This window comes from Typha angustifolia, chromosome 3 (genome assembly GCF_048772165.1).
Source record: "Typha angustifolia cultivar Huaian chromosome 3, ASM4877216v1, whole genome shotgun sequence".
Lineage (NCBI taxonomy): Eukaryota > Viridiplantae > Streptophyta > Magnoliopsida > Poales > Typhaceae > Typha > Typha angustifolia.
Window position 1 is genome coordinate 8,510,000 of NC_133241.1, and position 25,210 is coordinate 8,535,209.

Consider the following 25,210-nt stretch of genomic DNA (forward strand, 5'->3'; position numbering starts at 1 on the left):
CTCTTTTTCTTTTTCTTTTTTTTTTTCCTTTTTTTATCTTTAGAGAAACTATGTTAAGAAGGCGTAAGCCATAAAATTTACTACTCTTGGGGGCCAATCCTTGAGAGGACGTATTCTCCCTTGGAATAATATAGCAAAGGATCCGGCACATCCTAAATCTAACAAGAAAATTAATCGCCAACATTAGCCAACTAATTAGCAGCTTAATTTTCTTCCCTAAGTGATGTGTAAGAAGGCTTGAAAAGGATGTGTCTTATCATAACCGGAATAGCTAAAGGGGGCAGCTTCCCATTACTAACTACACTTTTTCTTGTGTAATTAGCAGCTATAGTTAATGACATCATATATGATCAGAAAATGAATGCCTTGGAAGCTAAAAATCTCTTTAAAAGTTAATATGCCATAATAGAACTTTTATCAAAAATAACTTGGCTAAGAAAGAGTGGGTTAAAAGCTAAAAACCTCTTCCTAAAGTGTTCCTCTGTGAACAAAATATATATTATTAAAAGAAGTGAATGTGGTTTTCGGGTGGGGAATAATCTTAAACATATTATTGGTTCTTGGAGGAGAAAAGAAAGATGTGGTTAATCTAGGTTGCTGCTTTAGTTTGGACTTTGAAGCACCTATAGCTTGAAAGAAATATTATAATTTTGACTGATTGCTTTAAAAGCTCGAAGGAGTTGAAATACTAGTAATCTCTCTTTTCCTGTGTTGGACAAGAATCCAGGCTACTAAGAAGACTCAGGAGGCTGGTGCGTGCTGAGAGTTGGACTGAAATTAGAGAACCCAGTGTTTTCAGATGACTGTTGAATGTGTTGGTATCATTCAATCACTTCTCTATTGTTTGTTTTGTTTTGAATATTTTTGTGCCAGATATGAACTTTATTTTTGTTACCGGTAAACATGATTGCCCATTGTGTTGCTGTGGAACATTTGTTAGTTTTTGTTGATGTTGTTATGTATCTGTAATGATTAGTTTGTTGTTTGGGTTAATCTTTCCACTAGAGTCTAGAGATTAATTACATGTTTTATGCTTCAATGTCAACTAATTTCAGGTCATTTTTTGTTTTACATAAATGCCAAAGTAGCTGCTACTCCTTCAACCGGCTATAAAAGGGTGGAGGAAGATTGGGTGGTGGTAGCCAGCTAATTACTTCAGCAAGGCGGTGGTCATGAAGTTGAGCTCTTCTTCTTTTACTCAGAGGAAGAAAAAGAAAAAGAAAAAGAAAAAGAAAAAATTTGCCCCCTGACCTTCACTTTCCGTTCCAAGACTTTTATCCTTCTCAAGACTCCTCCGCTCCTCCAACCCAATTCTTATCAGAGACTTCTACCATCTCTTTTTCACAATTTCTTACTGTCGACTTGCTGCTGATGGAGTGATATGAACTTCTTTTATAGTCTGCGTCTGCGTCTGCGTCTGCGTCTCTCTCCTAGCTGTACCGACCAAATATGAGACGACACGTGCCTATTACTAATTCCGCTCCCTTGGCAATCATGAGCAAAATGCTGACTTAATTTCTAAGCCACCCACCCCCTCCTCCTTTTTATCTGAGGAGAAGAAACTCTTACGCTACGAACGAATGATTCAAAGATAACAGCGATGATCTTCACACCTCCATGATGCCCATCGCCACATTGCAATTATGGAATTACTTCGACGATCCAAAATCCAATAAATTCGGTCAGATTTGGCTGGCTACGAGCTCTAACATTGGGTCCACCGATCGAGACTTGTAAACTGTGTGGTGATGGCCAGCCTGTAATATAAACCTATGTAAAGCGAGATAATCCTATATAAACTCATTAGAACCTTTGTTGGGTTTTAACACCAAAAGAAAACAATGGCACCCATCTTGCTCCTCCTCTTCCTCGTCTCAGGAGCAACCGCCGACTCCGACCCAGTCCAGGACTTCTGCGTCCCGGACCCGGGTCCAAACCCGGTCCAACTCACCCATCTCTCCACGTACCCATGCAAGAACCCCTCGAACGCCTCCGCCGACGACTTCGTATTCTCCGGGATCCGCTTCCCCGGCAACTTCTCGAACCAAACCGGGTTCGCGGGTATCTCTGTAAATCCGACCCAATTCCCGGGCTTGAACACGTTGGGCATGTCCTTCGCCCGGGCCGACTTCGAACAGGGCGGGGTCAACCCGCCCCACTACCACCCCCGGGCCACGGAGACCGCGCTGGTCTTAACGGGTCGGGTCTACTCCGGGTTCGTCGACTCCGCGGGTCGGATCTACGCTAAGGTGCTCGAGAAGGGGGAGGTCATGGTGTTCCCGCGCGGTCTGGTGCACTTCCAGATGAACGTTGGGGAGTCCAGAGCGACCATCTTTGGGAGCTTTAATAGCCAGAACCCGGGGTTGGTGAGGATACCGGGGACGGTGTTCGGATCCGGGATTAAGGATGCGGTGTTGGAGAAAGCGTTTGGGTTGAGCCCAGAGGAGTTGGAGAAGCTGGAGAAGAGATTCAGGCCATCTTAGGGTAGAGGAGGTATATAAATTATATTTATGTGGGATTATTTTCTGATGGGAATTTATGCGTCCTTATCGATTCTAAGGCCTTTTTGAGTTTTCGATCTAAATGTCACTCCTTCTGAGCTGTAAAACGCAACAAGACAAAACAAAAATGGAGCAGTAGTTGGAGTTGGGTATTTCAGCAAAATGGTTATTGTTTTAGTTGGGCCGGCACAATGTAGTCTTCATTTTGGATGAGTATGTTCTTATAAATTTTGGGCCTACTTGGGCCCAAAACTATGGGCTCAAAAGGAATCAGAAAAATTATATGGTTTAGCATCACAGAATTTATTATACGAGCAGCTCCTCGTTTTGACTTACTTGAATCTTTTGGCCCCAGGCGACCATAGCTATCCCCATTGGATAAGATACGAGTCTAGTTGGCGCTTGATTATGTCATCCGTGAGATAATGTACATCAATTGGGACACAATATTATATATGAGTAAGAATAAGTTGACATCATCAGTCATCTCAGACAGCACTGCAAAAGAAAATTTTCATTTTATTTTAGTCGACTATAGATAGTTTAACTCTCCTCTACCAGCTCGACTTTTATCTAATATCTAACTTTCCGAGGTGTTTTACGAAAATACTTAACTTGCCGACTTTAAATAAACGCCTCTCCGGTTGTTGCAGTATTGAAGTAACATTTGCACGCAGCCAGCCCTATCGGCTATCGAGAGAGAGTTGTATAAAACCACATTAGATCGTTGTCTAATTTTGAACTTTCCGAGGGGTTTCACGCAAATTCCCTTAAAGGAAGCGGCTCTCCTTGTGGTGCAGTATTTAAGTAACATTTGCGCGTAGCCCTGTTGAGACTCATATATTTACCAAAACCCACCTCACAAGAGTGAACATCCTCGACGTTCGAAGTCCTCTTTTCTCCTCTCTTCTTCTTTCTCCTTCCGCAGCTTTCGCTAATGGGGAGGAGGCGAATAAGGTAACCCTAAACCTAATCCTAACCCCTTCCCCCTCTCCCTCATGCTCTTCTCAACCACGACATCCAAAACCCTAGTTTCTACCGCATTATCGAACTCCAATCTCCTTCGCCGCCTCCTCCCCTTCCTCTCTTTCAAAACCTTCTCGTCTACGAATCCTAATCTCCCCCATTTCGATTCCCTTGTCTCTTCTATCATCGCTTCAGACCCTAACGCGTTCACCCGCGGATTCCTCGCTCCTGACGACCTCAAGCCCTTCATCTCCGATCGGGAACTCTTCCTCTCCGCGCTCGATTCGATCCGTGGTAATCCGCGCATCGTTCTCAGATTCTTTCGCTGGGCCGAGAGGCAACCGGGATTCCATCGGTCGGAGATGGCGTTTTGTGCTGTTCTGGAGATTCTCGCCGAGGCCGACCTCATGCGTGCCACCTATTCAATCGCGGAACGGGTCTTCCGGTTGGGTCTTCATGGGATCGTAGACCTCTTAATCGATGGGTCCGCTAGTTCCGAGGCAACTGGGAAGCTCCTTGACCTCCTCCTGTGGATGTACACCAAGTGCTCGATGGTGGAGCGCGCCGTATCAACCTTCTACAAGATGGCGGCAAATGGGTTCTCACCTGACATCAAGAATTGTAATAGGATTCTTAGGGTTTTGCGCGACACGGATAGGTGGGTTGAGGTGCGAGGAATTTATAAAGAGATGGTGAAGCTTGGAATACAGCCCACTATAGTCACTTATAACACCATGCTGGATTCATTTTGCAAGGAAGGGAAGGCAGAGGAGGCACTTAAGCTTCTCGGAGAAATGGAGTTGAAGGATGCTGGGTGCTTGCCAAATGATATCACTTACAATGTGGTCATCAATGGGTTGTCGAAGAAAGGGGAGCTGGACAAGGCGGAGAGGTTGCTTGAAAAGATGCAGAGGTCAGGGAAAGCATCAGCTTATACGTATAACCCTCTCATTAGCGGGTTATTTACGAGAGGCTATGTTGAGGAGGCATTGGGTCTTAAGGATGAGATGGAGGGCTGGGGTGTGACGCCAAGTGTTGCAACGTATAATGCATTGATTTATGGGTTGTGTAGATGTGGACGAATGGATGAGGCTAGAGAGAAGTTCTTCGAGATAGGGAAGATGGATTTGGTGCAGGATGTTGTTTCTTACAACTGTTTGATGTATGGATATTGTCGAACGGGAAATTTAAAGGAGGCTCTTTGTCTTTTTGATCATTTGAGACATGCGCATATTGCCCCTACCTTACGAACATACAACATTCTTATAGATGGTTATTGTAGGTCAGGTTCATTGGAGGAAGCTCAGAAATTTAAGAAGGAGATGATCGAGTCTGGGTTTCTGCCTGATGTGTATACTTATACTATTCTTGTAAACGGCTCATGCAAGATGGGAAATCTTGCAATGGCGAAGGAGTTTTTTGATGAGATGTTGCGCAAAGGTTTGCAGCCAGATTGCTTTGCCTACACTACAAGGATAGCCGGAGAGCTGATGCTTGGTGTCACTTCTCAAGCTTTCCAGTTGCGGGAGGAGATGATAGCAAGGGGCATCTCATCTAATACGGTCACCTACAATGTTCTAATTGATGGATTGTGCAAGACGGGAAATCTGAAAGAAGCATATGGATTGTGGCAGAAGATGATTAGTGATGGTTTTCAGCCAAATTGTGTGACCTACACTTGCCTAATTCACGCCCATTGTGAGAGGGGCCGCCTCAGAGAAGCAAAGGGCATATTTGATAGCATGATTCGGAATAACTTGTCTCCGTCTGTTGTGACCTACACTGTTTTGATTCATGCCCAAGCCAGGCGAGGTAACCTTGAAGCTGCATATAACTTATTACAGACAATGGTGGAGGATGACGTGCAACCCAATGAGATAACATACAATGCCCTTATAAATGGTCTATGCAGAAAACAGAGAACTGAATTGGCTTATCAGCATTTTCTTGAGATGCAGGACAAGGGATTGACCCCAAATAAGTATACATACACTTTACTGATAGATGGGCACTGCAATGAAGGTAACTGGAGTGAAGCGATGAGGCTATATGGTGAGATGCATGAGAAAGATATTCATCCAGATTCTTGTACACACAGTGTTTTATTTAAGGGATTTAGTGAAGACCAGAAGCATCGTGCAGTTCAATATTTGGATAATGATGTTTTTTGGCAGTTGATAGGTTAACCCAACAATTGTGCAATTTCATCTGGTTGGAGACAAATCTGTAAGCTTTCACTTACATCTCTCTTGTTCAGTCCCTTTTCAACTCCCTCTTTCTGATTTTGATCATCCTTCTGATTTGTGCGCATTTATGTTTCTCATGTTCAGCTGAGATAACTTCTCCATGATAGCTCATGACAAGGGTCTATAGGCAAGTAGCAGCTGCACGCCATGAAAACTTGGTCAAAGACTACAGGTGCCCCTTCTAGCAGTTTCCTTTTCTTTGCTACAGAATGAAGTAGCATTTATAGTTGTTTATTGTGATGCTATCTTACTGCACTGGAGCAGCACTTTTAATAAGGGGGGCAACAGAGGAACTAGAAAAGCCCAATTGTGTGTCATCTATTAATTAACTGCAAAAATCAAATGGCATATTGCTGTGTAATGTATTAATTGGTTTTTGGTAAAAACCTACCAAAAATTTTGTATACAATGAATAATTTTTATTGTATCACAATCAGTTATATGACAAAGATGCAATGAGTATGGTGATCTGTCGAATATGTTACTGTTTTCCTTTTTTTTTTTTTTTTGATTGTTGGCTCATCTTTTTTTATATATAATTGTTTTGAAAAACACATCATAATTGTGCGCATAACTTTCTGTAATTGAGTTCACTGCTTAAAAGATATTCTAGTTTTCACTAGCATCTCATCATCCTCATTTGATTAAGAAGTCCACTTTACCCTATGAGCTATTGTTGCTAATATATGGTATTAGTTATTTAAACTGAAACTGATGACTCAGCATCCAATTTGAGGAACCACGATGTCTGCAGTAATATAACATCTAGATATATGGAAATCAATCCTGCATTTTACCCTTCTGCATGTTGTAATGCAGCTATAAAGTAGGGACTGCTTAAAAAAGTGTGGACTATGCTCCTTTTCGATGATTCAATTCAAATAATTATAATTATTTTTAATACAAAAGTTTAGTGAAGCATCAAGGATCGTACTCCTTGTGGCTAGGTGAAGCTGATTACATCTTGTTCTCCGCAGAACCTGCATAGACTAGACCCTCTTGCACCAGGAAATTTTCATTTAATTCTTTCTCTAGTGGGCTATTTATTCTTTTGCTTAATTTGGTGAAATAAACATTTCTCCAACACTTCCGGTAACATTGTAAAATGAGGTGTCTTTAAACTTTTTTATTAAGTAAGAAGATAAGTTACACAGAGACGTTTGACATTACTTTCTTTAGATCTTGAGAAGCAAAAACTGATGGTTAGAAGGCTGAAATCAACTTTAAAGAGAGTTTTTGGTAGTTGCCCAATTGAGTATTTTCAAATTTTGTATTCTTTTCCTGAATAATAACATCCTCATGGTACAGAAAAAGGGTAAAAGAGGAAGCTAACTTTTGTTTTGCTCAATGTCAGTAATGATTTATATCTATTATTTTTAGTATTATGTTTGCACATGGTGTAGGATGAGGGTGATGTTAACAAGTGATTAGAGGATGGCCGTAATTTGTGGCTACTGGCTACTAGTGCATCTTTTGTAGGACTCAGCAAAAGGGCTGCTCATCCAGAGCAAGATGATAAATATGCTGTTTATGGGGGTGAGACCCTTGTATGTATCAGAGTGGTCTTGGCATTGCCATCATCTTCTGAAAGATCTTAGTTTGTTTGTTGAATGTGTCTGAGTGCTTCTTTTCGGAAGCTGAAGAAGAGAGAAGGTCACTTTTGGTTTGATGACAGGTACCGCAAGTGCACCACCTGCAAGTTTATCTTCAGTATCTTTGTGAGTTTGCAACTGGTTTAAAGTCAGCCGTCATATTTTGATATTTGTGACAAATTTTTATTCTTTTTCCTTTTCCTTTTCCTTTTTGGCAGTAATTCTACAGCTGAAACAAGACAGATATGTTATGGACTTCCTCATATCTGTCAGCGGATACTTGCCTCAACTAAATTATGAGAATAGAGGATATCTTCTTGTCATCTTGCCTGTTTGTTATGTATATCACACACCATCAGACTGAGTAACCTTCCATCAGAATTCTGATCACAGGGAGCCTTGGTCCAATCTTTAATTTGGCTAGTAAGTTCTTCAATATTCTTAGATTTGTTCTTCATCAGTTGACATTACAAGCAACAATGTGATATTGTGGAGTAGTTACACTTTTGTAACTCTGGCTAAGTAAATGGGCAATCAGATACATTTTATTTGCTTTGCCATTGCTTTGAAATATCTTATTTTTCATTAGTATATATGTCTTAATTCTCTACTCGTTACAAATGTTTATCCTCTGCATGCTGCCATCACATAGGACAGACAAAAATTGAAGCATAAATCCTTCACAATATGCCGCTTATCATTGCTAAGATTTTAGAAAATATTTTAATTCCATGCAACAATTTGCAAAAGTTAGCTGATAAAAGAATCTGGAGATATTGTCATGCCTATGTCAGGTGGCAAAGAGGTTTGATGCAGAACCAGATGTGTGAAGAAAATCATAAGGCTGCGACACTTCTGCTTCAAAGGCTATTATTTTATTTTTCTCCACACTATAGCGATTTGGCTAGGTATGCTTTGGCTTCATTTGTTAGTTTTTTGTTACAATGAAAAAATTAATGTAGTATAATTTTCTTTTCAGCTATGTGTCTGGAGACAAATCAGTACTAAATGAAGCCGATATACAATCTCTAAAAGAGATGTTGAAACCCTGCCACCCCCACCTGAAAGTAAGGATAGGGTTTTACTTCAAAATTCAGTGGTGATGTTAGCTACTGCATTTGCACTAGAATTGGAAATGCCCCAAAGCTGCTCACTGATGAAAATCAAAGCATTGACCAGTTCTGTAAATGATCTTCCCAAGTGAACTAAGAAGATTAGCATTGGTTGGTTGCTTAATTCACGTGCAACTTTGTTTTTCCAACAAGAGTGAAGTAAAATTTATTAGTAGGAAATAGTCCTCTGATATTCTAAATTTATCAGTAGGAAATAGTCCTCTGATATTCTAAATTTACCAGTAAGAAATAGCCCCCCTGATATTCTAAACTTATCAGTAGACGATCCGGAGGTCCACTCTTTTGGATGCTTTACTCTTGATGTATTACTCATTTAACTGTCGAATATCTTCATTTATGACTTGACTATTTCATAGTTCAGTTTATAATAGTCATATTTCCATCTGAGTGATTTAGCACAGCAGTCCTAAGATTCTTTTCTGCATCCTCTAAGTTCAGTTTGCTGTAGAATATAGTTTGTTATTCTTCACATGGACAAAGTAGCATTGTTTCTAATCTGCTGTGAATGTAAGGCTATATTCAGAAGGATATATGTTAGATGCAGGTATAAGCAGGACCGTGAAAGTGACATACAGAGTTGTAACCTCTTCCAACTACTTCAATCGCTTGTCAAGTGCAAGTGGGTTGAAATTTATGTTCTACTTTTATGCAAGTGATGATAAGGCTTATCTTCCTTGGCAGTCCATTCTCCCTTTGGATTTAATCATAATTCTCGAAGTTTTTATTTCGTTTACCAGATTGATGGATGATGGATTGAGTTTGAGACTTTGAGTCCACAAATTCGCATCGGATTAAATTTGGTCTCCTAATTTATACTAAATTTATCAATTTAAGAAGAGTTATCAAAGAAGTGAAAAATAAGGTGGTCAAGTAGTGTTTGTCAAGCGACTCGAACAAATGAACATTTATAACTCGAACGAGAAAACAAAAATAAAAAGGCAATTTATAGTGGAAAACTACAAAGAGACGATAGAACGATAAAGGAAAAGAAAAGAACAGGAAAAGGGGAAGAGCGAGAGAGGCCGAGATCTTTGGCGCGGATCTATGTCTCCTCGATCCCGTCTCTACATTGACTCGTCTCCTAGTTGACACTAATGGTGGCGTTATTGAGCCCTAGTATCGGAGAAGCCACCGCCGGCATGGCGGCATCGAGCTCCATATCGGGATCGTCGGCTGTATCGGCTTGCGCCGCCATGGCTTTCTTCTACGTCGCCATCCTATACTCCCCAACCCTAATCTTTCGCCTGCCGCCTCCGACCTCCCTCGAAAGTTTCTTGATCCGAAGGTTCGTTTGCGCTATCGTCTCCTCCATCGCTTCCGTCATCGCGACCTCCATTCTCCTCGGAGTAAGGTTCTCCTTCCTCTCCTCCTCTATACCATCTCTCGCACACTTCTTCTTAACTTAGACTTCATTCAATAGTTAGGGAGATTGGAGGTGGTTTCTCAAATATTGGGCGTCTTTGGGGTCAGAGGAGACCACTTGGTAAGCTGTCGGTTTCTTGATCTCTTTGACTCGGAAAGTTTTAGGAAACAGTTTGACATTGTGAGTGAGATGTGGTACGTTGATGCGTGCAGTTGCAAGCTGTGGTGATTCCTCTACTTTTGACGTCTCTTCTCTATGCTGGATCGCTGGTGTTCAAGTTGTGGTTGCTGATTGATTCATGGAGAGGGGATTGTCGAGTGAGCTCTTGCCGTAGAGTTGGTTCGTATGAGCGAGTTGGGATCTATGCACGGAAGTGTATTGCTTGGATTTCATCGCGTGCTTGTGATGTTATGGCTTGGAGGAACTATGTAGTGGTTAGGACCGTTCCCTTGTTGATGTTGGTTTCTACTTTGCCTTGATTTGTTGTGGTTTTTTTATGATTTTTGTTTTCACTGTTGGGACATTTGTTGAGCAGGCACCATTCACGGAGGAGTTGGTTTTTAGAGCATGTATGATTCCTCTACTTCTTTGTGGAGGATTTAAAATTTACAATATCATATTTTTTAGCCCAGTTTTCTTCAGCTTAGGTAATCATGTATCTTTATTCCAAATGGAGTATCTCTAAACTTCTAAATTTCCTTCATTGCTTGTAATTGTAATTTCCACTCTCTATGCAGTAAGATGTTCCTACTGTGGAAGTTGTGGGGCACTCACGCTGTAAATTTTATCTTTTGGGCAGCACACTTAAATCATTTTCTGGAGCTTCGTTATTGGCAAGGATATGACCTTTGGAAAGCTTTCCTGATTGTAGGTACCCTCTTTTCTTTGCTCGATGGCCTTTTTCCAAGTTCAATTAATCATAATTGGTAAAATACACCATATTTTGTGTTGTGTGTTGCCATAAGGGGCCCTGTTATCTAGTTTTCTTTAATTATGTGGTAATGAGGTCTACTTTATTCTGTTAGCATCCAGATCAGTTAGGAGTTTCTCATTTACAAAATTGATTTTAGCTTTTGCTTGGTTTGAACTTCAGACATGCAATGCAAAGATTTTCTACTTGTGAGAAACATTTCTCTGGCCACTGTTCCTCTTATTTTACATTATGTAGAATATTTGAAACTATTTGTGCCTATCTACAAGCTTATGCAGCTATTAAGAAATTCAAGAGGTAAACTATCTAGAACATAATAGGACTTGTGGATCATTTAAATATCTTGGAATATTTTTCTTGAAGAACAATCTTCCACTATCTCTTTTACTCGTTTTCCAATGGAATGCAAGTACACTTGGTTCACTGTTGTAAAACATTGTAAGTTAATATTTGGATGCTTTATTCTTTCTTAGTTATATATCCTGAGTAGCAATTGTTTTCGCCAGGTCTCCAACTAGGTTATACTGTGGCTTTTGGGTGGTATGCATCTTTTCTCTTCACTCGAACAGGTTTGGTTGCCCATACTTTTCATTCAACGTGGATATATGTATTATGATTTATGAATCAGTTCTTCTCTAGTTTAGTTGCTCCAAACCACGTCTCCTTGATGTTATCCATGGGCTTTATCTAAAAGTCTATGGAATTGGTTAGGTATGCTGACATGAGAATTATTTGTTTATCATGGATAGGCAATGTGATGTCTCCAATTGTGGCTCACATATTCTGTAATGTGATGGGATTGCCTGTTTTATCTGCTTCGCGAACAAGAGGTTTGTCAACTATTTCTCACGATACTCGGTATTTTGGGGGAATCTATTGCTTATAATTTGGTGGAAATTAGCTTTCTAATTAGTATCTTGGGTGATGTGTCTGCAAATATGCTTTTTAAACACAGTTATCATGAGAACTATTGAAGTTCATCTATTCCCACATCAATGCATATTTGATACACCTAGTTATCTCTTGTTCATGATGAACTTCATCTTGATTCCTTTCCAATATTTTAGATCAGCCTGAACATGACCTAAAATTGCTCCTCAAGCTACCCATTTACTTTTAGTTGGTTGCTGTTGTTAGTTGTAATGGTTGCCATGTATGCCTTCACATTTATTTATTCATGAACTCTATGATGCTCTATAAGGCTATAACCACCGGGGCTCTACTAAAATTGATTGCAATAATAATTATTGAATGAAATGAGAGACATCTCAGAGTGTGATTCTATAAATTTCACCCTTTCCCTTCAAGTGCTTTTCAAGTCGTCACTTACAAAGCACGTGTTTATATCTCTTCCCCAGCTGAGAATATTTCTTCAGAACTCTGTCAACATTGGTTGAGTTTGTTGTTGTTTCTACCTTGCAGGACTGGCGACTATAGCATTTGCTGCCGGTTTTGTGGGTTTCTTTTGGCTTCTTTTTCCAGCCACTACTCCGGATATTTACAACAACAGAAAAGATGGCTGTAGCTGTTGGCACGGCTATTGCTATTGGGAGTAATACTGCCACTGCATGGTAGAGAGCAGCAATTCTCACGACAATCGATATGACCAAAACTGAATTAATTAGAAAATGTTCACCTTGTTTTGTAATCTTTGTTGATTGAGATGCTTATTCTGGTTGAGACAAGAGGGAAGAGCTCTGGTGCAGGTTAAGTTGTTAGCATACTAATTGACTCACCAATTGTTGATTGTCTCGAGCAATTCTTACTTGTTCACAGAAAGAATTTAACCTGAAATTATTGTAATTGATGCCTGATGGTTTCCCAGACTTTTTTCTACTTCAGTTTTATGGTGAGTTTGCATGAGTAATCATCTAAACCCTTTCTCTTTAATCAAAATAGATTTTCCCTGAAACTTATTACCAAATAGACTATAATTTACTGTAGCTTTAATAAAAATGTTGATCGGTTTAATGATTTTATTATTAGATATGAATGATTAAATTAAAAAAAAATTATATGCATAAAAAGCAGTTCAGCGATTTTATAATTACTATAATGAATTAGATTTTATTTGATAAATAAGTTTGAGGTAGTTTATTTCGGTAAAGAAAAAAAAAAAAAGGGCTAGTATGGTCAAAAACTCGAGTTTATACTATTCGGCTTTGTTAAGGTGAATGGTATGATATTATTAAAAAGTACTTTGGGTGTACTCCGTAGGGACAACGTGCAGTTATAAAGGAAAAAAGAAATCCTCTTCCTCCGCGAAATCTATCTCATCTTGAGCAAATTAGGCGATGGCTCTGAGTCGTTTCCAACTACTAAGACCTCCTCATCCTTCGCTTCCTCTCTCTTCTTCCCCGCCAAGAACCTATCTTTCACCGCTCTCCTCCATCTCTCACCCGTCGTGGCGGCGGGGTCTGGGGAGGTTCTCCGCCTCTCGTCTCCTATGCTCTAGCTCAGATCGCCCAACCCAAGTTAGTGTCCCCCGGATCCTTCACCATCTTCTTCTCGTCTCTTCTTACTTCTTGCTTGGGGTTCTAATTTCGATTTCGATTTCAATGCTCGCTTGTCCTGCAGCAAGATTCCAACACGGGGGAAAGCCTTCCGTCTTCTATCGTGGGGGATCTTTTGGATTACCTGAACGAGTCTTGGACTCAGTTCCACGCCACTGGTTTGCATGCAAATTGTTTGATCAATTTACTTGTATGATGGAGTTGACAAATTTCAACAGTTAAATCTTCTGTCGTGTTTTTCTTCTAATGCCAGCTGAAGCGAAAAGGCAATTGCTTGCTGCTGGATTCCATTTGCTGAATGAGAATGATGATTGGGATCTGCAGCCTGGTGGGCGATACTTCTTCACGCGTAACATGTCTTGTTTGGTCGCGTTTGCGATCGGAGAAAAGTGAGTCTTTATTCCTCTCCTCTTCAAGTTTGTAAATATGTTAGCTGGGCGATGAAGTTATTAAACAAGTTAAGGTTATGCAGTTAGAGTTTAATCAGGAAGTGTAGAAAGTTAATGTTGTTAGCATCTAATTTCCAGAGTGACTTGTAGACCCACTTGTTGTACAGCAATAACCCTTGAGTAGGATTTTGGGTTATGTGACACTCTTGGTAGCTTCTTAAACATTTGTGAATTAGCTGCACTGCTCAGTTTGTTTTGATTAACATAATTAATCACAGAAGAGCTTACTAAAAGTAGATGGAGTGGTTGGTTTGTTTTTGGTAGTGCCTGCCGTTTCGTACAGTGGTGTTACTTTCTAAGAATAAATTAAGAACTGAGAACATTAAGAGTTGGTATGAAGATAGAAGGGAACAAACAAACTCGGTGTACACTAATGTCAGATCTCGTGTATTATGGTTTCCCTGTGTTGGCCCCGCTATATTAGCAGATTTACTCTGCAATTTTAGTCCACAATGCACGTAATAGCAGTGCTTGAATGCATGTCAAGCTAGTAGGTTGTGGCAGGCTACGGCATCTTAGTTTCGAAAATACTAAGCCGGGGACAAAGTGTGATCTGAGTATTAGGATGATGATTAGTCTGTCCTAAACCCTTTGCAGAAGGAAAACTGAAATTGGCATCTAAGATAGTTGGTGCAGGTGCCTCAGATAATTTTGTTGTATGATCTTCCTTAGTTTGCTTCTTTATGTTTCTTTTTCCCTTTGTTTCCTGGTTTAGCATCCGTTACAATAAATCTTTGTAACTAATAAAGTGCTGTTGCCTTTGTTCTGCAGGTATAGAGCTGGCAACGGTTTTCACGTTATTGCTGCTCATACAGATAGCCCATGCTTAAAATTGAAACCAAGGTCTGCATCCACAAAGTCTGGGTACCTGATGGTAAACGTACAGACATATGGAGGTGGCTTATGGCACACATGGTTCGATAGAGACCTAAGCTTAGCTGGAAGAGTCATCCTGAAAACTGGGGATGGTTCGTTTTTGCATAAGCTTGTTAAAGTGAAGAGACCTTTGCTACGTGTACCAACACTAGCCATACATCTTGACCGGTTGCAGCTTATTTCCTCTTTTAGATATGAATTTGGAATTTTGCATCGTTTTCTCTTGTTTCTCTGACTTATTCTTCCTCCTTTTAGCTCAGTTAACTCTGACGGATTTAAGCCAAACCTAGAGAATCACCTTTGTCCACTACTTGCAACAAAATTAGAAGAGACGCAAACAAAATCTGAAGAGAAAGCTACTTTATCAAGCTCTCCAAAAGTTCCCCATCACTCACTGCTTTTGCAGGTAATTTCCATTGTAATTATTTGTTATGTTAACCAGAGTGAGATTTCTGTTATTGCCAGTGTATGGTGGATTTGGTAATGATGATATCATGATAGTCTGTCCTCGCTGTTGGAAGGTGATACTTATGCTTAATAATATCTACCTACCTTTCAGGTGTTATCTGAGGAACTTGGCTGCAATGCTGATGAAATAATTGGTATGGAGTTGAATGTATGCGATACTCAACCCAGCTGCCTTGGTGGTGCAAATAATGAATTCATCTTCTCTGGTAGGCTTGATAATCTCGCTTCTAGTTTTTGTGCACTCAGATCTCTTGTGGACTCGTGTAAGTTGCCTGGGGATTTGTCAAATGAGAAGGCTATCAGAATGATCGCCTTATTTGATAATGAAGAGGTATGCTCATCCTATCTGTTTTGTTTTCTTATGTTCTGTTTTTCTTGTACATAGGCAGTTTTTCCATCCTTACTTTTTTTTCTGCATCGTTTCCTCTTTATTTTTCCTTTTTTTTCTCTTTGGACCGTGTCAAAACATTATTCCATCGATTTCGCTGAACAAAGTTGTATGTGTTGTTCCTGTTGGGCAACAAGTACTATATTGAATTTGGTCATGTTAATCTGTAAGTCTAATGTTTCATCCAAATTGTAGGTTCACAACCTTTATTTTTTCGGATGCCACATGATACTAAGTCTCAGTTTCTAGGTTGGGTCAAATTCAATTCAAGGCGCAGGAGCACCAACCATGTTCCAGGCTATGAGACGCATTGTTGACTCTTTGGTTCATCAGTCCATTGGGGAGACTGCTTTGGAGCGTGCAGTACACTCTTCTTTTCTTGGTATACTGATAACCTCTAATGCCTTGTAATTTTGTAAATAAGTTGTTGTATAGTATTATACTATAAAGCTCTTATAATAAAATCACACTTAGTAATGATTTAGTGGCTGTGACCTGCTATTTTTTAGAGAATGTGACCTCTGCATTTTGCCTGGTCAGAACATGTAGATGTCTTCGGCACCTCTAGTACTTAATGGCACAATGTATGTATTGACTGCATTTATATGTCTGATGAAAAAGCCAGGATACTGAAACTTGTTTTTAATGGTACATTATATGGTCAATCAACATTAAGAATTTTATATATTAAATCAATCACTATCAACAATGAGATGTTTTCTTTTCTCCTTTGCTCAGTATCTGCAGACATGGCTCATGGTCTGCACCCTAATTTTCCTGAGAAATACGAAGATCACCACAGACCAGAGCTGCAAAAGGGGCTTGTCATTAAGCATAATGCTAATCAGCGCTATGCTACAAGTGCTGTAACAGCCTTTCTTTTCAAAGAAGTTGCAAATATCCATAATCTTCCAGTTCAGGTATTGCCTTGAGACTATATATGTTATCATCGCTAGCTGAACTTCATGAATCTCTCTTCATTAGGTCCTTCTAATTGGCCTAAATTAACGAAATCAAAATAATTGCATGCTTGTATGTATGTTTTTGTTTACCAACAATCTAGTTAGCTAAAATAATTAACTACTCAGGTTCAGGAAAATGGTTACTCTGCATATTCTATTATTTTAAGATGGAGCTAATTAACAATAATGTCATGTGCTTGATAAATATTGGGACAACTGCAACAATGCTATCCATTTGATGAGATCTGTACTCAAACTTTCATCAACCGTGTCCTTTGCATGTGACTAGTGTCAGTGTGCTTTGTATATACGTTTATCGTAAAGATGTAGACAGACAAGTAGATGGACGCTCATTACAGTACATCTGAAAATTGTATTTAGCTCGTGCTGTAGATTACGTTTGATAACGAGCATAACATAAGAAAATCTTTGCAGGAATTTGTTGTAAGAAATGATATGGGGTGTGGTTCTACCATTGGCCCCATACTTGCTTCAGGTGTTGGTATACGGACCGTAGATTGTGGAATTCCTCAGCTCTCGATGCACAGGTTTGTTCATCTCAATCTGACCTCTTTGTTATGTTCATGCAATTAGGAAGAAAATGAATGCATTAAAGTCTTAAATATTAGAGATCGTTTTGTTTTAAAAGAAACGTTTCGATGCTCCGTTGTATTCAGCTTCTGATATCCATTCATGTCAAACCCATCTTGTTCACAATATTCCAGCCTCTTCAAGCTGCAGTTAATTTTCTGTTTTATATTTTGTGTGTGTTCGATTAATTGCGAGTCCGAAGTGTAATTATAGACTGACAAATGACTAAACAAATGTTAGTCATCTCCATTATATTTAGACAGCTAGGTGATCCCTTTTAAGAAACGGGCAACACGTCCAGATAATACGAAGTAAAAAATCTACTAAATATCAATTGAATTCAAGACTTCTCTAAACTACAGTAGTGAGCTAACCTAACTTGTATGTTTTTTTTGTTGGTTTGAAATGGACCTAACCTAAGTTGCAGCTAAGTTTAGTATATATTTTTTTATCAAAGATTGCAGCTAGTTTAGTAACCTTCTAGGGGAATAGATGCCCAGCCCAAACTCAGTATAGTTTCAGCTGCAACGTAGTTATGTAGTCATGGGACTTTGGCAGGTTTTAATTGGCTGTTAAGTCGGAGGGCAGCCGAATTCAGGCAGCCACGCATAGGCTGGAGGAATTTAGTGTAACGCGGATTGTGGGGAATCCCCTCCGGATTTATCGGGTTCAGACTCGATATATTGGTTCCAGGTCAGGTCAGGTCAGGTCAGGTCAGATCGGGTCGGTGGTTGTTGGACTCCATTAGCACCGCATCCGCCCTTACTTGAGTCGTCGTTGACTATTCGTCATTGCCGAATAGCAAGAGAAAATAAATGAGCTCTTCTTTTCTTTTCTTTCTTTCTTTCTTTCTTCTGAATTGAATGATATAATCATTGCAAATGAGTTTAAGTAGACGTCTGACGGGACTTGTAACTCAAGTGCACATGACGTATTTTGGCTCATCGTCAAACGAGCGGGTACGAAAGGACTAATCTATCATGCCTCTCTTTGATGTAACGCTATTGTCTTACTTATATTTTAGATACACATTGACCTCACGTCGAATCTCAGACATTTATCTTTGACTCATTATCCCTCTCTACCCTTATTTCACGTACTATTATCATTTCTGGTAATTAGAACCCACAAAGGCTTTATTTTAATGAATTTGAGAAGGAGCCAATTCTTTCCTAACATGCAGATAGGCATATAGACCAATGTTAGGGATCAAAATTTCCTTGTCCTTATTATGTATGGGTGCTTACGCTTACCACTAATATGTGACCGAAAATCTCAGTCACCGGATCGAGGCAATATTATTTCAGACAAAGGACCTCCATCTGTAAAAGGGAATCCAACAATAATAACGTGAACGGAGCAGAGCTTACGTAAAAGATACTGTACTTAAATGTCTTCGTTTTTTTTTTTTCCTTTTAGTTGTATCAACCCGCTATCATTCTTTTGAGATCGTTTCTTACTGTCCAATATTCCCTAAGAATAATGTTGCTTGTGATTTTAGGTATGCAAAGTTGGATGGGTTCTTCTTTTAATCTATAATTTTGGTTATGTAAACTTGAAATTAAGCTATTCGTACTAATTAGGACAAGCGTGTTAATTTTCCTTTCTTTGCCATTTCATCTCGTTAGATTAGCATCTCTTAACTTTTTATGCAGCGTGCGGGAGATTTGCGGCAAAGAAGACGTGGATATCGCTTACAAGCACTTCACGGCCTTCTTCAAAACGTTCTCAGATATCGATAAGAAGCTAAGCGTGGATTTTTAGGTTACCTCACATTCCTTTTACTCCCTCTGTTAAATGTTTCGTTTTTTTTTAAAAATTTTGGAATTCATTGCTAATTTGATAAGATAATGTAATCAATACATTAGCCAGTAAGAACACAATTCAGGTTCCAATTAGATTTGATAGGAAGATTATATATTATCTATAAAGCTGCCCGTAAGGCCAAAGTGATCAGATTACATATATCTTAAAGATATACCCAAAAGCATCCAAAAGGACCTCCAACATGTCCCTGTTAGTTCATGGGCTTGCTGCCATTAGGGCTTTTATTTGCTGTTGGCGGGGAGGCATTCAGATCAGGGATGGGAGTGGCGTTGGGAGCTGCATTGGATTTTGCCAGTCTTTGCTTCAGCTCAGACAAGAGGGCCTGGTTCTCCTGGTTGAGAAGTTGTGCTTTCTTCCTAAGCCTCTCGTTCTCCTTGAGTATGTAGCAGTTTTGCAAGTACAACTTGGAGTTGAGCCTATCCATGACTTGTTCCGAACAATAATACCCTGCATACAAACACCAAAAAGAGGCAGGAGCTTATTAGGACTAAGTATATCTCTGTGCGACTCTGAGAGTTGTGCCGATGTAACAACGCAAGTTTTGCACAAGAATGAAAAGGGAGAAGCAAGTGCGCTACAACCTAAGAAAAGCCAAAAGGAACAAAAAGCAACAGCATTGAGAGACCCACAACCCCTCCCAAAATCTGCATAACTGAACCTTCTAAAGCAAAAGAAGAGCCCAAAAGGCTTTGGGCTCCGTGCCATTGCACACCATCCATGAAAGAGGTGGATCAAAGGAACTTAAACTTGGGGGAAAAAAGGAAAAGGAAATCCGCCCCACCCCATACAAAAAAAAAAAAAAAAGAGGAGAACAGAGTAGCAAGGCCCTACACAGAAGAAAAATAAGTGGTTCTTTTGAATACCAAATTCTGTATATTCCTGCCCACCAATACGTAATACAGAGAGAGAGAGAGAGAGAGAGAAACCAAAAGGGAAAAATGAATCCTGCATCAGTCATGCTAAAATAAGAAAAGCATAACAAGTACCGCGAACCCTCAGTTCCTCACCAAGAAGGAAGAATCCTAGACAATAAGATAAGCATCCAAAGTGATCACCTTTTGGGTGGCTGGCCTTCAGAGTTGTGAAAGATAAATATGATACTAGGATGAGAGGACTTGAGGTAGCTAGCTAGAAAGAAGGAAAGAAAGAAAGAGACTTGTATCTTTGTAGTTTGAGATGTTCTTTTGGCTTGTGGGGTGTGGGCATATTTATAGTGCTCAAGATGAGAGAAAGTCCATCTCTCTTTCTATCTCTCTATCTATCTATCTATCTATCTCGTGTCTACTGCCACAGAAATCATGCATGTATGTATGTAAGCAAGCAAGCAAAGGAAGGAGGCGGCCGGTAGGGGGCGAGAGTTTAATGTTAGCAAATGATGAGGTTGGAACTTGAAAAGAGGTGGGGGTGGAGGTTGGCGTCACGTGATGATGAGGCACCGGGGGGAAGGGGTTGGGGGGCATTTCTGGAATTCCACTACCCCTTCCAAATTATGATGAGTTTGGTCGGCCCAAGATTCGCAATGATGGCCTTTACGGGCCTTTTGCCCCACCCCACCCCTTCTCTTCCCCTTCCACTCCCATCATCACCCCTCATCGATGCTCTTTTGGTTTTTTCCCATTATTACTACCTCTAATTATTATCCCTCCCCCTCCCCCTCCCCCCTCCCCCCTCCCCCCTCCCCCCAGTCTCATTTAATTTCACCCTCCATTCCATTTCTTCTCTACTCTCTCAGTTTAAATCTCGATCCAGTTTGGAGATCCAAATCCAACCATAGATCGATCGAGCTAGAGCATGGAGGGCAAAGCCCTCATTTTCTCGCAGTTTGTTATGACTCCAAAATGACTCAACTGCCCCTTGGGCTGGGGTGTGGTTTATTCCTTCTTCTCCTGGGCTCTCTCATGGGCCTCGTTGGTTAAGTATAACCGTTTCCGGGACTAATGAGGCTTCTCATGCAATTGTGCTAAATGGACTTTTCTATTGGGCCAGGTGGCGGAGGGGTGGTGCTTAACGTGAGCATCGCCATGCCAAAATGGCCGTTTTGCCCTTGAGTATGTAGTATGGTTGAGGGCAGAAACCTCGTGGGGGCCGGGCCATCTTTGGTGCCTGATGAAAGACACTTGGCTTTCCTTAATTCCATCGGTGCTCGCCATTTACTATTATCTATTCTAAATGTTTTTAATATAAAGTTTTTCCTTTTTCTTTTTCTTTTTTTTTTTGGTGACATCTTTTTGTTGCTACGCATGCTAAAATTAGCACTCATGTTGAAGTTGTTAGTAAAAAGTGGAAAAATATATGTAGCTTTAGAATCACAAGCTCGGGAGCTGCATCTGATCTACTGCAAGATAAATTAGTTTAAAGAAGTGGCAACTATAATAAAGTTCTAAGGCTCGGGGATTATGCGCAATAGATCGATCCTCTGCATTCTACTTGGGGATAGAGTCTCAATGATGATGCCAGCCATTAATTATTTTCTTTGTTCTTCCTCCATTTGAGACCAGTACCCCTAAGTGCTACACTTGGGCAATCGAAGAAATTCATAATAACATGAGAGTTTCACATACAAAATTTATATATATATATATATATATATATAGAGAGAGAGAGAGAGAGAGAGAGAGAGAGAGAGAGAGAGAGAGAGTATTGAAGTCCAGGATTTACGCCCTGGCCACATGCAACTCTGGTTGTCTTCATGACCTGAAGAAAAAAGATTGTGAAGGTATCCATCATTCTATCTCTCTCTCTCTCTCCTCTGGATCTTTGTTTGCATGGCTCCAAGAACAAAAGAATGAGCGGGCATTCAAGTGCCCCAATTGATAACTAGTCATCCTTTTGGTGTTCCTGCTTCCACCTCATTATCATTATGGCAGCTTCTTTGAAGGGCGTCTTGGTATTTTTCATCATCACGATAGACTTTTACCTTCCCTTCTGCTCCTATGCTTCCAATGTTTTATATGTGGGCTTAGATTTGGCACTAGATTTAAGGATGGAATGGCTCATTCTAGGATGCATGGAAGATTACGCTGGTTCTTAAGATTTGCGTAAATAAATGTTAAAGAGGTCAGCATGTTGAGCCCTCTCTTACTCTCCACCCATCTATATATACAGTGTATTATTATTGCAATAATCGAATTTGCCATCTATATTTATATCACGAATATCTATCTCGTTCACGAGTTGCTCTCGCCACATCCCCATCACGACGTCCTTGAGATCAAAGAATGGAAGATGTCAACGGATACGACGATCATTGCTCAAGGTGAACTCACAAAATATAGATGACTCCTTTTTCACTGCTCAACGAAGAACACACACAAAAATAATAATAAGAAACACATTTAGGATAAATTTTTTATCCGAGCCAAATAGGTACGTAGTATTCTCATGGAAAATAATAATCTTTTCGACCGCAGGTCTAAAAGATTCACCCTTTAGGTACAACCCATTGCAACTTCGGCACTCTTCTTGCAATATTTTATTAGAATTTCCTGAAGAAAAATGAAACAATTACTGACAACAGTGAAGAAAACAAATTTTTACTTAGAATTCTCTAGAGTGTTAGAATATATTTTTGAACCGTTTAAAATTTTTAGAGTAGCTAGTAAATTATCATGATGCAGAGGTCGTTCGAATTCGATGCCGGATAAGATATAAAACCTCAATTCATCTTAGTCTTGCTTTCCCCGGCAGAGGCAAGACTTTCACATGCAAGTCTGGTTATGTTTATGACCTGAAGATAGGATTGTGCAGGTATTCATCATTCTTGATGTCTCTAGATCTCCTCTGGATCTTTGCTTGCATGGCTCCAAGAACAAAAGAATGAGTAAGCATTCAAGTGCCCTGCCCCCACTCCATAACTAGTCAAATTCTTTTTGTGTTCCTCCTTCCACCTCAATTATGGCAGCTTCTTAGAAGGGCATCTTGGTATTTTTCATCATCATGATGGCCTTCCAATTTGGGCATGGGTATGGCACTACATCAATAAGGATGGAATGGCTCATTCTATCTAAGTATGATCTTGGGGATGGCCGGAGGGGACGAAGGAAGCAGAGCCCTCTGTAGATCAGGAAAGCCCATACTGCTGCATGCTGACTCCTACCTAAGATTTGCATATGTAAGTTAGCTAGAGGTCAGCATGTGATATATTATTTAGTTTTGGGTAAGGGAACTCATTGCAGGAGAAGACTTTGGAATGGGGAATGTAATCTTTGCTCACAGGGGTAGGATTGCATTTGCTCAGAGTTGTTGCAGGTGCCATTGAGTTCTTGCACATCACTAAATGCCTTCTTCCTTCACATGTGACATGCCCACCCCTCCTCATCATGCATGCTTTGCCATACCAACTATGGTTGCTTTTGATTAATTTTGGCATTGCAGACCAGTCTGGTTAATTCTCAATGGTGGTTTGAGTCTGGACCAGTATGATCCCTTCCATTGTGCACTTGTCTCATGGAAAGACACTAGTAATACTACTACACACATGGGATCTCTCTGGAAACAAAAGAATGTCTATTGAAACCACAAGCCCAAGTGAAACCAATACGTAGCAAATGTATAATGAAAGAGACCATATTAGAATGTGATTACTTACTGTGCTACAAGATTTACGAAGAAAAAATGAAGTGATATCTACTGGACTCGGCGGTCAGCTTCTAGACAGCAAATCCAAGCCTTTTGCTTGCTTAATGGGCCCGGCCCATTTGATTCCGCACGCAACACTGAAGTCGGCAGGAAATATCACGTCCCTTTCTAGATACGGCGATATCGGGTGTGTCGCGACCGTATTCCACGGACGAAGGTCTCGGCGATTGTAGCTCCATCGGTGGCTTCCTAAAGCGAAGCCGGTATATTTTTCCTTTGCCACAGAAGAAGAAGTCGGCGGCAGAACAAGAATTTGTAAAAATAAATAAATAAAAATTAACGGAATCTTCGAATAAACTCCGAAAAGATGCCAACTTGAAGCTGACTCGTAGAAATTGTGGCTATCGTCAGGGTATCTATTTAATATTGTTTGTATAAGTAATAGTCAAGTATCCATCTAGTATTAATGGATTAAAATTGATGCCTGATAGGTGACTGCTGACTTCTGAGAGTTGTTCATGTAGATATGGCCAAGATTAAATTATCTGTGTCATAAATCTCGAAGAATTTAGGGCTTGGGAGTACCTCTCGTGTTTTTAATGTTCGAGCTTGTGTTAGCTATCACTGTCGCTGTCAATTGTTGTAGCCTCTCTACTTTTCTACTGAATTCATCAAGTATTTGGACAAGATACCTCAACCACTCTACCATCCATCGAAATAACTTATCATTAGTAGAGAATAGTTTATGAAGCCTCGACTAGTAACTACTATGATTCTGTGAATAAGGTCACGCCTATAAAACCTGCAACTATTTAATAAAGCATAAGAATTTTAGAAAAAATAAAATTTGATCGAAATAGAACCACAAAAGTTTAAATTATATATATATATATATTAAGGGAAAGTGCATAGACATAAAATATCATTTATTCATATCAATTGATTTCATATAAATAAAAAGTAGAAATAGAGTGAACTCTTTTAACACAAGCTCTCTATATGATTACAACATTAAGTAATACAACAAAGATGATGGAAAGAATAACAGTCGAGAAAGAGAGAGATGAATACGGAGGAGAAGGGGAGAGGAGGAGAGGGGGCCGAAATGGCAATAATAAGGAATATGAGAGAGGAGATGGGAAAGAGAAAGAAGAATGGAGGAAAAAAAAAAAATTAAGCCCGTTTGGTTTGAGTTCAAAGAGGATCCCAGTACTCATTCAAGGATCCCTAACCTAATTCGATAATAAAATATATATATTTTAATCTAACTAAATTAATTCTTAAAAATTTAAGGTTAAAAAAAAATAATTAAGTTAAATAAGCCATTACACATTTAGGATAAGGTTAGAAAAAAAAAAAAAAAAAAGGAGAGAGAAAGAAGATAATTAGAGTGGTCGGAGGGGGCAGCTTTCCAAATTCTTTTTTAATTTGCCCAGCAACTGCGGCCCAGAATAATCTGTCTGATAGGATCTGAAAGTCCAAAGAGAGAATTGGATATGGGCCGAAGGATATATAATATCCACTGCGCATAGGATCGATTTACGTGGCCTAAGCTGAGGAAATTATAACTTGCAATTTTCCAAACAGGGTTAGCATATCAAAGTTAATTTTTCTGATAAATGGGTTATTGGGATGGTAATGCGGATAAAATGATAATGGATCCATCGATAAAAAATTAATAAGAACCCAACAACTTAATCTTATCCCACTAGGAAAATTATTAATTAATACGTAAACTTCACTGTCAGAAAGATGCCGCGATATTAATTTTGTCGGACAATGTTTCATGCCATGTGAGGTCAACTTAACATTGACCCAGTAAATAC

At 39.7% G+C, this 25,210-nt stretch overlaps 4 protein-coding genes and 1 long non-coding RNA gene across 6 annotated transcripts; 4 read left to right on the top strand and 1 right to left on the bottom strand.

The window, feature by feature from the left end:
- The first annotated feature begins 1,797 nt into the window (after positions 1-1,797).
- On the top strand, positions 1,798-2,678 carry LOC140778918 (germin-like protein 2-4). Its single transcript, XM_073123826.1, has one exon. The coding sequence runs from the start codon at positions 1,842-1,844 to the stop codon at positions 2,481-2,483; it is 642 nt and encodes a 213-aa protein (XP_072979927.1). The 5' UTR covers positions 1,798-1,841; the 3' UTR covers positions 2,484-2,678.
- Positions 2,679-2,922: 244 nt separating this feature from the next.
- LOC140778884 (uncharacterized) lies at positions 2,923-5,938 on the top strand. Its single transcript, XM_073123783.1, has 2 exons — positions 2,923-5,693; positions 5,798-5,938. The coding sequence occupies exon 1, from the start codon at positions 3,500-3,502 to the stop codon at positions 5,651-5,653; it is 2,154 nt and encodes a 717-aa protein (XP_072979884.1). The 5' UTR covers positions 2,923-3,499; the 3' UTR covers positions 5,654-5,693; positions 5,798-5,938.
- Positions 5,798-12,558, top strand: LOC140778906 (CAAX prenyl protease 2). 2 transcript variants are annotated; one of them, XM_073123807.1, is made up of 11 exons: positions 5,798-5,885; positions 7,117-7,388; positions 7,524-8,213; positions 8,285-9,784; positions 9,859-9,921; positions 10,014-10,235; positions 10,337-10,448; positions 10,601-10,672; positions 11,239-11,301; positions 11,482-11,562; positions 12,155-12,558. In XM_073123807.1, exons 4-11 carry the CDS (start codon positions 9,533-9,535, stop codon positions 12,286-12,288), a joined length of 999 nt encoding a protein of 332 aa, XP_072979908.1. In that variant the 5' UTR covers positions 5,798-5,885; positions 7,117-7,388; positions 7,524-8,213; positions 8,285-9,532; the 3' UTR covers positions 12,289-12,558. The 2 variants fall into 2 exon arrangements, with proteins under 2 accessions (XP_072979908.1, XP_072979915.1); XM_073123814.1 differs by having other exon boundaries at positions 10,337-10,370.
- A 411-nt stretch (positions 12,559-12,969) lies between these two features.
- Positions 12,970-18,877, top strand: LOC140778895 (probable aspartyl aminopeptidase). Its single transcript, XM_073123794.1, has 10 exons — positions 12,970-13,206; positions 13,310-13,403; positions 13,499-13,634; positions 14,466-14,738; positions 14,826-14,976; positions 15,130-15,369; positions 15,676-15,808; positions 16,165-16,346; positions 16,824-16,936; positions 18,635-18,877. Exons 1-10 carry the CDS (start codon positions 13,027-13,029, stop codon positions 18,741-18,743), a joined length of 1,611 nt encoding a protein of 536 aa, XP_072979895.1. The 5' UTR covers positions 12,970-13,026; the 3' UTR covers positions 18,744-18,877.
- Positions 18,878-19,216: 339 nt separating this feature from the next.
- On the bottom strand, positions 19,217-19,786 carry LOC140778928 (uncharacterized). The gene is made up of 2 exons (XR_012107264.1): positions 19,638-19,786; positions 19,217-19,253 (listed from the first exon to the last, which is right to left on the bottom strand). It is a non-coding gene; the product is annotated as an uncharacterized lncRNA (long non-coding RNA).
- Between the last annotated feature and the right edge of the window lie 5,424 nt (positions 19,787-25,210).

Coding starts and splice junctions, on each gene's coding strand:
- LOC140778918 (XM_073123826.1), top strand. CDS start 1,842: ATGGCACCCATCTTGCTCCTCCTCTTCCTCGTCTCAGGAGCAACCGCC.
- LOC140778884 (XM_073123783.1), top strand. CDS start 3,500: ATGCTCTTCTCAACCACGACATCCAAAACCCTAGTTTCTACCGCATTA.
- LOC140778906 (XM_073123807.1), top strand. CDS start 9,533: ATGGTGGCGTTATTGAGCCCTAGTATCGGAGAAGCCACCGCCGGCATG. Junction 9,785..9,858: donor CGACCTCCATTCTCCTCGGA/GTAAGGTTCTCC, acceptor TTCATTCAATAG/TTAGGGAGATTGGAGGTGGT. Junction 9,922..10,013: donor GGGTCAGAGGAGACCACTTG/GTAAGCTGTCGG, acceptor TGATGCGTGCAG/TTGCAAGCTGTGGTGATTCC.
- LOC140778895 (XM_073123794.1), top strand. CDS start 13,027: ATGGCTCTGAGTCGTTTCCAACTACTAAGACCTCCTCATCCTTCGCTT. Junction 15,809..16,164: donor AGTACACTCTTCTTTTCTTG/GTATACTGATAA, acceptor TCCTTTGCTCAG/TATCTGCAGACATGGCTCAT. Junction 16,937..18,634: donor CCTCAGCTCTCGATGCACAG/GTTTGTTCATCT, acceptor CTTTTTATGCAG/CGTGCGGGAGATTTGCGGCA.